General features: G+C 54.4%; 4 protein-coding genes across 4 annotated transcripts; 2 read left to right on the top strand and 2 right to left on the bottom strand.

The window, feature by feature from the left end:
* Nucleotides 1-38: 38 nt before the first annotated feature.
* Nucleotides 39-418, top strand: BO72DRAFT_502200 (uncharacterized protein; the record flags this gene model as incomplete). The annotated part of the gene is made up of 2 exons (XM_040949037.1): nt 39-45; nt 90-418. 2 exons carry the CDS (start codon nt 39-41, stop codon nt 416-418), a joined length of 336 nt encoding a protein of 111 aa, XP_040795178.1.
* A 217-nt stretch (nt 419-635) lies between these two features.
* BO72DRAFT_453963 (uncharacterized protein) lies at nt 636-3,350 on the bottom strand. Its single transcript, XM_040946114.1, has 4 exons — nt 2,918-3,350; nt 2,560-2,825; nt 2,221-2,379; nt 636-2,164 (listed from the first exon to the last, which is right to left on the bottom strand). Exons 1-4 carry the CDS (start codon nt 3,120-3,122, stop codon nt 1,025-1,027), a joined length of 1,770 nt encoding a protein of 589 aa, XP_040795177.1. The 5' UTR covers nt 3,123-3,350; the 3' UTR covers nt 636-1,024.
* A 318-nt stretch (nt 3,351-3,668) lies between these two features.
* On the top strand, nt 3,669-5,427 carry BO72DRAFT_442690 (pseudouridine synthase PUS4). Its single transcript, XM_040943522.1, has 2 exons — nt 3,669-3,887; nt 4,002-5,427. Exons 1-2 carry the CDS (start codon nt 3,815-3,817, stop codon nt 5,210-5,212), a joined length of 1,284 nt encoding a protein of 427 aa, XP_040795176.1. The 5' UTR covers nt 3,669-3,814; the 3' UTR covers nt 5,213-5,427.
* Nucleotides 5,428-8,845: 3,418 nt separating this feature from the next.
* Nucleotides 8,846-9,554, bottom strand: BO72DRAFT_28757 (putative GPI-anchored cell surface glycoprotein). The gene is made up of 2 exons (XM_040940338.1): nt 9,311-9,554; nt 8,846-9,171 (listed from the first exon to the last, which is right to left on the bottom strand). Exons 1-2 carry the CDS (start codon nt 9,382-9,384, stop codon nt 8,952-8,954), a joined length of 294 nt encoding a protein of 97 aa, XP_040795175.1. The 5' UTR covers nt 9,385-9,554; the 3' UTR covers nt 8,846-8,951.
* Nucleotides 9,555-10,576: the final 1,022 nt, after the last annotated feature.

Genomic DNA, 10,576 nt, shown 5'->3' with positions numbered 1-10,576 from the left:
CCCCCGGCCCCAAACTTTGCTTTTACCTGCTGCTTCTTATGGGGAGTCGGGTCGATTCGGACACCTCGCTAACTTTCTGCCTCCCACAGAGCGCAAGGCTGATACCTCCGGCGAGGCCGACAACGCCAACGAGATGTTCGACATCGCCATCGACGATGCCCAGCCCAACAACCGGAAACGTGCCTTTGGCAGCGACGGCGCCACCAACGCCAAACGTCAGAAGAAGAACGAGAAGTACGGCTTCGGCGGGAAGAAGCGCCACTCCAAGAGCGGTGATGCCGTCTCGAGTGGTGATATGCGCGATTTCTCCGTCCGGAAGATGAAGGGCGGTTCGAGGGGAGGTGGTGGTGGTGGTGGCGGCGGCGGCGCCAAGAGACCTGGTAAGAGCAGGAGAGCTGCTGCCAAGGGTCGTGCTTGATTCTCTTTTTCTTCATCGTTTCCGTTTCCTACATTTTCATCATTTTCTAGCTTGCTCGGATACCGGATGAGGGTCGTTTGGGTTTCTGTTTTACAAAAAGCAATTGTTTCAATTTTTACCCTCCCCCCACCACACCCCATTAGACACCGTGACTGTGCTTGGTCAGGGTTATGAAACTTGTGTATATTGAACTAATCCATGGTTATGGTTGGACGGCACGTGATAAATCGCTATTGCGGTTGTGTACTATGTAGTTGGAAGGGCTAAAAGTGGTATCTCATTGTGGTGTCATATCATCATACTATGGAAGCGACCCATTGCATCTCCGATAATGTGGTGTGAGCCTGTTGCTCGGTCTTGTGCTCAGACACACCGGTAAAGGTGGCTTCTCAGTCACATTGTTTACCTGCTCTGAGACTTGGGGACAATTAATACGAGGAACCGGTATTTACACCGTAGGTGTATGTCTAGCCTTTCATGGTTAGGCGGCCTGCCATGATGGATATTGACCCGAGTACCGCAACACTCATTTCTGTGCTGGAAAGAGCAGCCATCATCATCGTCACTTCATGTGGGTATCTTGGTGTATCGTTCTATGCTTGCCGGTTACGTTCCTACTGCGTCGGAAGCGCCGTTCATCGCGCCTTCCGTATCCGCAAGGCCGGTGTCCTCCCCTCCTGCCATCTCCCGGATACGTTTGAGAAGATTATCCACAGGGAGGCCGATGTTGAGTCGCTGTTCCGCAAAAACTAGATCGAGTTTTGCTTTGGTATCATCCGCGTGAGCCAGCGAGTGATCCTCGATCAGCTGCTTGCCGCGTTTCGTGCTGCACTTGTACACGACCTTGCCGCAGCCTCGGACCTGGCACGTCCATGTATCCGACTGTACATCCTCGCCGTTAGTGCCATTCGCTGCGGGCTCTTCGTGAGGATGTGCGTCGATATCGGCAGCGGAGACGGACGTGTTGCGGCTCTGGAAAACATCCTGCAGCGAGGTCTTCTGTATAGAAGGTGCTGTGGACTCCGAGTCGGACAAGATCGACCGCGTCCTGCGTTTGGCGCGGGTTGATAGCGGATCGCGGACAAGCTCGTGCCCTCGCACCTTGCTGGGCGTTTCGATCTCGTCCATAGCGTCTGCATTGGTGTCGGATTCCTCGTCCGTGTCGGCTGCTGCACTGCGCGTGCGCTTGCCCGTTCGTTTCGTGGCCACTGCACTCTTAGGCCGCAGAACGGACTTGAGGACTCGACGTTTGCGCAATCGGGGAAGGTCTTCTTGGTCGCTATCTTCAGGAGAGGATGCCTCGCTTTCTAACATGCGCGGACGCAGCGGGGTCATCGCCTCCTGCGAAGGTCCACCATGCTGCTTTGAAGCCGCCCTCAGCTCGCGATAGATGACTTTTCTGGACCAGTCAAATGAAGATGTTTTCGCCTCATCCATCAGTTCTAGGATGACTTCGGCGCTTGCCGCAATCCGACTGTGCGCATATTCGTCGTCGTCAATCTCGAATCGATCGACCAGCGTAGATGCGACAAGGTCGAGATTCAGCTGGCGCTTAGCCAAGTAACCCTCTTCCTTGAGATCGAGGATCATTTGGTAAATCGAATTCGCATCGGCGTTCGTCAACCCTGACGAGTCTGCTACGCGGCCTTTTTCATCGTCCGTCTTCTCGGGAGTACTCTCTTCTTCCTCCTCAGATTCGACCTCGTCCACGCCTTCAATCTGCGCCTTGATCTGTTCATAATCCTCCTATCGCCGCAGATCAGCACCCATACTCGAATAGGAGAAGAAAATCCGAGACATACTGGAAATCTTTCGCTCAGGTGGGCGAGAATATGCGTTGTCGACCACTGCACATTCTCCTCCCCCTTCAACATCCGTGATAGCAAGAAGTTATGATGCTTGTAGAACACCTCGGCGGAATCATCTGCATCTTCGCAGATCCCATGCGTGTGGCTGACATACTGTTTAGGCAAAAGGCAGAGAGCCGAGACATTAGCCTTGAATCATCCAATCGCCATGCATCCCGAGCATGCGCGCGCCAGCCATGTCTTATCCTTGTGCCAGGTCTTGTTTCTCTGTTTTAACCCTCGTCCAACTTTTCTGTCCTTGTAGGTATACAGGGCAGAGGGAAATACACTCACCTCCTCAAATAGATACTCCACACTGGGACCCTCGAACTTCCTCCTACCCCTCTTGCGCTTGTGTCGATCCGCTAGAAAATATAACAGATCGATCGCCTCCACTACCTCATTGAACATCGGTTTGTAGCCCTTCGCCGGAGAGATGGAGAACCACCCCGCCCGCCCCGCAACCCAAAACCCAACTTCTCCGTCATTATGTTGGCCATAGGCGTAGTGCGTGACATTCTCTAGGACAATGCGTTTGGTAAGATATTCCGGATCGAGCACTATCATTCACAGGATGATGTCAGCATCATCCAACTCGCAGTAGCGCAACATTCAATCCTATCAATGGGGAAAGATATGAGGGGGGACAAACCCAGAGACTCCTGTTCTTCCTCCACTTCATCCAAACACCCCGTTACTTGGACAGGATTGTCCGGCGAGGCTGTGAGGAGATTGGCATAGCGGGATTTTCCCGGAAACAAAACGCGGACCTCGGACAGGCTGAATTCCTCCCACTCGTTCTCGTCCGTCAGAGCCGGATCGCGAGCGGCGAGGACGTTATCTTCGCGCGAGGTCATGTCTCTGGTGGTGGGGGGAGCATATTGTTATCTGCGGTGCTGATGCAATGGGGATTGAGGTGAGAGTTTGGGTAAACCGGAGAGCGACCTGAACGTTGATGCCCTGGATAGTTCGAGGGGCTCTGCGTAAACGAAAGATATTATGAGGAAAGACCAGGTGGAGAGGAGAACGAAAGGAATTTATAATTGGGGAAAAGACTGGCAAGAGGAACACACAGGAACGAGGGGAGCTGAGAGGAGAAGCTCAGAGTGTACCAAGAGAGAGAGAGAGAGGGAGCGAGATCCGAGAAATTACGTATCATTACACATTAAACTGCGGGGATGAGAGAGTGAATTCCTGGTAATTACGGGCGCATGACAGTCGAACTACTACTACCATTAAGTTACTACTAACTTACCCACTTCAATGCTCCGGGATGGGCGGTCATTTCCGACATGGGCTATTTATGGTTCTGCCGTTGCGGACCGCCGGACGGACCGCCTAGACTAAACCGGCAGAATTGCGAGGCAGCGAGCCGAAATTTAGAATCCTTCTCCGGATGGTCTGTCTGGCCCAGCATTTAATTCATCAATTCTGCCGATTCCACGAGCTACAATCACGGACTGTTGATCTGAAGTGCTTGAATCGCGCTTTCACATTTCACTTCCTCTGAACCTGCGAAGCTCTTCCATACTCACCCCTCTCGCGGCCGATGGGCCTCCCCCGCAGCTTCAAGCTCTTCCGCACCACCATGAGCGGAGAAAAGATCTACGAAGGCGTATTCGGTATGCATGAGCCCTGGTCCTTACCCTCAACTCCACTGTCATTCCTTCTCTATCTTCCTTACTCCCTCACTCAATATCCAACCCAACTAACAAACTCAATCCAAAAAAACGCAGCCGTCCACAAACCCCAAGGCGTGACCTCCGCGGACGTGATCCGCACGCTCCAGAAACACTTCAACCCGTCGGCGCTCTTCCAGCCGTGGCTGGCGCACGAGCGCGCGCGGCGCGACCGGGAGAACCAATTCCAGCGGCGGCGGCGGCGCACGCAGCGCCTGGACCTGAAGATCGGGCACGGGGGCACGCTGGACCCGCTGGCGACGGGGGTGCTGGTGGCGGGCGTCGGCAAGGGCACCAAGTACCTCAACAACTTCCTGGGGTGCACCAAGACCTACGAGACGGTGGTGCTGTTCGGCGCCGAGACCGACACCTACGACGTCCTGGGCAAGGTGGTGCGGCGCGCCCCCTACGAGCACGTCACCCGCGACGCGGTCGAGCGCGCCCTCGACCAGTTCCGCGGCAAGATCATGCAGCGGCCCCCTATCTTTAGTGCGTTGCGGGTGCAGGGCAAGCGACTGTATGAGTATGCGCGGGAGGGGGTCGAGCCGCCCGTCGAGATCAAGGCGAGGCCCGTCGAGGTTTTGGATTTGAGGGTCGTCGAGTGGTTCGAGCCGGGGACGCACGGGTACAAGTGGCCTGAGGTGGAGGCCGTGGGGGAGGAGAGGGAGGTTGCCGAGCGCATGCTGAGGAAGGAGGATGCTTTGTCGGTTGGGGAGGGTGGGGAGGCCGCTGAGGAGGGGAAGGTGGAGGCGGAGGCGGAGGTGGAGGGGTCGGCGAAGCGGAAGGCTGAGGCTGAGGCTGAGGCTCCCAAAGTTGAGGAGGGAAGTGGCCCCGCGGCTGGCGCGGAAGAGTCCGAGGAGGCCCCCGCTGCCAAGAAGGTCAAGGTGTCTGAGGACGGTGACAGCGTTCCTGCACAGTCTGGGGAGGCCGCCGCGGCGGAGTCGTCAAGCGTCCCGGAAGCAACCGAGAAGAAGGAGGAGGCACCCGCTCGGCCCCAGCCCGCCGCTGTGAAGATCACCATGACCGTCTCGTCCGGCTTCTATGTTCGCTCCTTGGCGCACGACCTGGGCAAGGCCGTCGGCAGCTGCGGACTGATGAGCTCTTTGGTCCGCTCTCGTCAGGCCGACTTCGTGCTCGAGCCCGAGAAGGTGCTCGAGTACAAGGACCTCGAGGCCGGCGAGGAGGTCTGGGGCCCTAAGGTGCAGCAGTTCCTGCAAGAATGGGAGGACAAGAGAGCCGCTGAAAATGAGGCCGAGGGAAAGAACTAATTCATTCTATCTGTAATTGATCTGGGTTTGGCGTTTTAATGAAAAGGGTGGATGGTTTGCTTCATTTCTAAACCTCAGTCGAGTTGGAGATAATACATTCCGCAGAAAGCAGGACTAAACGTCCATAGACGAGAGGACCACAGTACTAGGACAGCCACCTGGTGTCCGGAGACCTCCGACATGGGCAACCAGAATCATACAATTCCATATTTAATGATCTACTGACCAGGCTGACTTGGAGCCTGGTTGTTCGAAAAAAGCGAAGTGCGCCCAACCGGAGATGAAACCCAGTCACATCAATGCTGACGGAGGGTTCACGCGAATTCGAGAATGTCAAATAGACCCACAGCAAGTGACTGGGATGTGCTGAAATCACAAGAACCCAAGAAGTGAAGCACAAAGCTTGAAGATTGAAGAAATTAAAAACAGATACCGAACAGCTGGTAAACAAAATGGTCCATTTTAGAGGGGTATACCGCTGAAAACACCGGGTAACAAGATATAGAAAGACGGCGGAGAGTATGCATGATCAAGCAATGAACGAGGATGCAAATGTTCTCTAGAGTAATGCAAGGGACTATTGAGCCAGCGTTTGACCGTAGTTACGGTGAGCATCAACCAATGCTGCTTCCAAGTTAGCGAACGAAGTCGATATTAGCGAGAGATGACGACTTACTCTGAAGAACGAAAGATTGGCCATTCCTCGATTCGCAAGCACATTGAAGCGTGCTTCCGTCGTTGAAGTCTAAGAGGATACTGTTCGGAAGTTCCTGTCGATCTTCATCCGGAAGACAAGGCGTGCGAAACTCGGTCAAATGGTATCGCTTAACCAGGTTACGATTGCTCGAGTCAAGGTTTCCAGGTGTCAGCACCAGATATCCCTTGTCATCGATACGGATGAAGCGACGTTTCCATAGCAGAGTATCGGGAAACTGGACGTTGACCTCGCCAATGTCGATTGCTTGGGCGGCTTCACGAGCAGCTTCCGGCTTGTCTTTCGGCGCAGTCTCTTCCTCGTTGACCATTGGATTTAGAGCAGCCATGACGGTCTTGCGGGAATTAGAAGTGATCGACGACATACGACGGAGGAGCCGGGAAGTCCGGGACGTCTTCTTCTCGTCAGGAGAAGAGGTTACACCAGGTGAGGGAGTGTCGTCGATGGCTTCTTCATTCTTGGGGGTTGAGGAATGAGACAACCTGCTCTCAGATCGCGAGATAGACGCAGCGGAGGGTTGCTGTTCCAATGCCTCAGAAGCCGCGGACACGCACGGCTCCTCAGCTGGCGTGACCACCGGCTCGGCTATATGAGTTGGTGGAATAGGGAAATCGGGAATAGTATTGTGCTCGATAGTCAGGGGACTAGCAAGGAGGTTGAGCGAGCTTGACTCAGGGGAATCGGCGGTTGGTTCGATTCCGGTGGAAGGACGCTCACGAACTATGCGAGCGGTCACGGAGACCGAACTCGCGCTACGCGTGAGACCAGGACCAGCCTGAGATACAGGACGCCGTAGGCTGGTTGTGCGAGAGAAGGATTCGGGGTAGAAGGAAACAGGTCTCGAGATCGTCGAGGCCTCGGAATAGCCCTTGCGCAGGGACTCGAAGGAAGGAGCGGCCAGGGTCTGGCCAGCGGTAGGGGTGGTTTCGCGAGTATTGGAGAACTTCTCCAACGCCTTGATGCGCTTGGAGATGCCGGACGAGACATTGATCTTTTTGGCCACTAGGACGGGGCTGTTGCTGTCTCCCGCATCGGCGTACGAGGACGACACCGACCGACCCATGGCTAATGCCTGCATTTCGGGGGGTTGATGTCCAATAGCGCTTGGATTTGAGACGGCACGGGAGTTCCTCCACGCGTCGGGCGAGGTGTTGCCGTTGCTTGTGTTCGAGTATCCGGGGGAGAGGGGTGAGATGCCGACCGAGATTGGCTTGGCCTCTTCAACGGTGGCACTTTTTAATTCTTCCATGAAAGAATCGTCAGAGAGAAGGTTCTCGTCATCAGAGTAGTCTGGAGTAGGTACTTGAATGGGTTCAAGGTAAGGTTTGCGTTTCTCCTTTCGAGTAGTGCTATGCTGTCGCTCCACATTCGAGGATTCAGGGGTCAGGTCATGCTGCGGCTCGGGAGAATGAGGCACGGTGATCGACGGCGAATCGGGGGAGGGAGTTGGGCGCGAAATGAAAGAAGGAGAGTTGAGCCGAGGACTTGATTCGGATTGAAGAGCCTGGATAATTGATTCCGAAGTCGAATTGACCTCTTGTTCGCCAGGAACAAGAGGATTGTTGCTGTTGTTATCCGTTTGGGGTGGCGAGGGGCCAACAATTTCTTCCTTCGGAGCTTTTCCAGAATCGTTCTCTGGTGGGACGTGGAATACGGCGCTAGGCGTGCAGGGGCCACCCGTAGTCTCCCCGTCGTCGGACGCAGCCAAGGCCCCTTCTAAAGCGTGTGTTTCAGATTCCGACAGGGTGGATGTCGGCTGGGAGGTTTTAATAGTTGCTGCAATCTGGCGGCTGTTTTTGTCGGTCGATGCTGGAGGATTAGGGGTCGCCGTATCAGCCTCCTGCAGGCACAACCCGGAATTCGTCTGACCGGGAACTGTAGGGCTCCCTTCCTCCTTTTGTAATTCCCCAGGAGTCATGGTTCCCTCCGTTTCAGATAGGGGCTTGTTGCCGGGTTCCGAAACTGGTACCGGCTTGTCCTGAAGTTTGACTTCTTCAGGGAGCTGGGAGTTGGTATTCTCCTTATTCTCGGTCGGATCCGATTTCACTGCCCCCTTTTTGTCAGCAGCTTCGTTCTTCTCTTCTCTTGCTTTCTTCGCCAATTGCGTTTTTCGCATTTGAAGTGCCTTCATCAACCGTTCTCTCTCTTGTGATGCCCCCGATGATAACGCACTCAGAGACTTGGCACCCGGAGACAGTTTGGGTCGAGATATAGGTGTCGACAATGGAGGCACCAGCAAGGGCGGTACAGTAGGCACTTTGATAGATGCGGGTGTGCTGCTGCCCCCTTGAGACCAAGGACGCGAAGGACTCGGGTTGGCCTTTCGCAAGGACGATGACCGAACCCCCGCGGGCAACGAGGCTACCGGTCGCTTGTCAGCAGACCGCGACAGGGTGCCTGCAGTGCGAGGCCGTCCACTCCCGTCCAATGACGGCCGCGGGCCAAGCTTGGCTTTGGGTATGTATCCAGCTGCACGATCAATCTCCTTTATGGATGGCCGGGTCGACTGTGAGGACCTGCGAGGCTCGAAAGCAGCCTGAGTAGCGTCCTCCTGAAAGTTTCTAAGGGAAGGTGCACGTTCCGAAGCGGCTACTGAAGAGGACCGATCTCTACCTGGAACGCTTTCCAGGGTTGTCACACTCGACTCAGGACCAATGGGCGACTGTTGTACACTGGACGCCACGGATGGGAGAACTACCGTGGCTTCGGAGATCTGACTGTAGGCCCTTTGTCGCATCTCGCTCATCGGTGGTATTGCTGGGGCTGGGTCCTTGTCTACGGGCTGCTCTTCCGCATCCTCCGCGATTTCCATCAGTTTGCGACGGCGGAGGGAGCTGCACGAGGAGGTAATTGAGCCGGAAGCCGTATGTAGCAAGCATGCGGATGACAGGGCGCTTTCAGTGAGTTCCGATGGCTGTTTCACCGAGAAGACCGTATCATGCGGTGAGAACTTGTCTAATATGGACTGGAATTGTACCGTCGTTCGAGCTGAAAGGGTGACGATTGCGTCAGCGTGAGGGGAAATCAAGGCCGAAGGACTGACGAAAGTCGCGCACCTTGAAGCAGCCGAGACATGCCATCGGGCAAGTAGCTGAGCACGACCTTTCGCCGGCGGTATTGGAGAAAGCCATAGAGCGGTGACGTCTCTTCATAACCTTCGATTGCATTGCGCACATCAGGGACCCCACCTGTCCCTCGCTCGAGAAGAGCTACCTCATCCCTTGATACATACCGAAGCAGAAACCTAAATGACAACAGTCATGCGCATGAGTCTTTGTGTGCGATTGGGCTGAATGTGGAGACCCTTGCTGACCAGGGAAACAGCGGGCGCAGGGGATGCAAGAAGGGTAGTTGGTGTGAGAGGGGAAGGGGAAGCGACTCACCATCCGCCGGCCTCGGTCAAAGCGGTTTGATAGGCTTCGATGACGGTGGGATGATCGAGCCCATTGAGCGACATGACGGGAGCCGCATTGGAGACCAACGACTTGCTTGGTCCGGAAGTGATCACAGCGTAGTGTATTTGTAGTGAATTCAGAGGCGGAAGAGAGAAAGGTGTGAAGTGGGTGTGTGGAGGCGGATGAAGGAGAGGGGGGGGGGGAAGAGAGGGGAAGAACGACGATGACAAGCTCAAAATGCGACCGACGGGTGACTTGGAAAGTGAACGTTCTAGATAGATAGGGAAGAAGGCTGGGGGATCCGACGATTAGAGAACGGGCCTGTCTCCTCCAGGTAGGGCAGCGGGGACACTAGGCTGGAAAAGGGAGAAATTAGTCTTCAAAAAGGACTCTCCATCCATTACTAGATATTATCTTGAGCAGAGGAGAATGACAAAATCCCAGCAGAAGTGGTGGTGGTCAAGTTATGGTCTTCAGTGCTCAGGAGTTCAGGGGCTGATCTTGCGAGTGAGTACTTGCAGTATTTAGTGGGTGGCCCTCTCCACTTTTGGGGTTCGCCGATAGGGATTAGTCGTTCTCGACAGGGAACGCGCAGCTGGTCCCCGCCACGTTCCTGGACCGTGGGCAATCCCTCAACAAACAATGTCCGGTTGTTTAGTTAGTTGATTAGCAAAGTGACTGCTATGCAGGTGCAGGGATTTGAAGAGACTTGAAGAGACTTGAAATCGAAGCAGTAACTGCAACAATGACAGTTCTGTTCAATTGAGAATAGCTCCAGAGTCAATGATCAATAATGGTGGAATAATTGTCTTTTGTTTCTTCCCCTCAGGCACCAAACCTTCTTACTAAACTTTAGTGGTGGAAAATGGAGTCCTTCCGGCGAATCGGGATGGTTCATGAAATGGATCCCTATCAATCTATTTGATTTATTACATACCTAGAACATCATGCCATGGTTCCTGCAGTGCTTCTGAATGTGTATGATGGCTTGATCCTTCCACAAACAGGGGCAGCTATCATGCCTGTCCATAATACATTCAGTCGAGATCTCAATACTCGTTTGTGTATCTCGGCGAGATCTTGAACTTCCTGGGATAGGATCTTCAAGGTATCCGTGCGGGCAGCTGTATAGTCCGTATACCTTGATTTCGGAGTTTCTCCTGCATGAAATGCATAGCTGCAGCAACAGCTCCACTCATCCCTTCGATGCGACACCTGCCCAGAGCAAAGTTCGACCACCCGATGGAGCGACGG

Source organism: Aspergillus fijiensis (genome assembly GCF_003184825.1).
Source record: "Aspergillus fijiensis CBS 313.89 unplaced genomic scaffold BO72scaffold_112, whole genome shotgun sequence".
Taxonomy (NCBI): Eukaryota; Fungi; Ascomycota; class Eurotiomycetes; order Eurotiales; family Aspergillaceae; genus Aspergillus; species Aspergillus fijiensis.
Note: the sequence above shows the minus strand (reverse complement) of the source record. Positions and strands in the feature narration are given on the sequence as shown.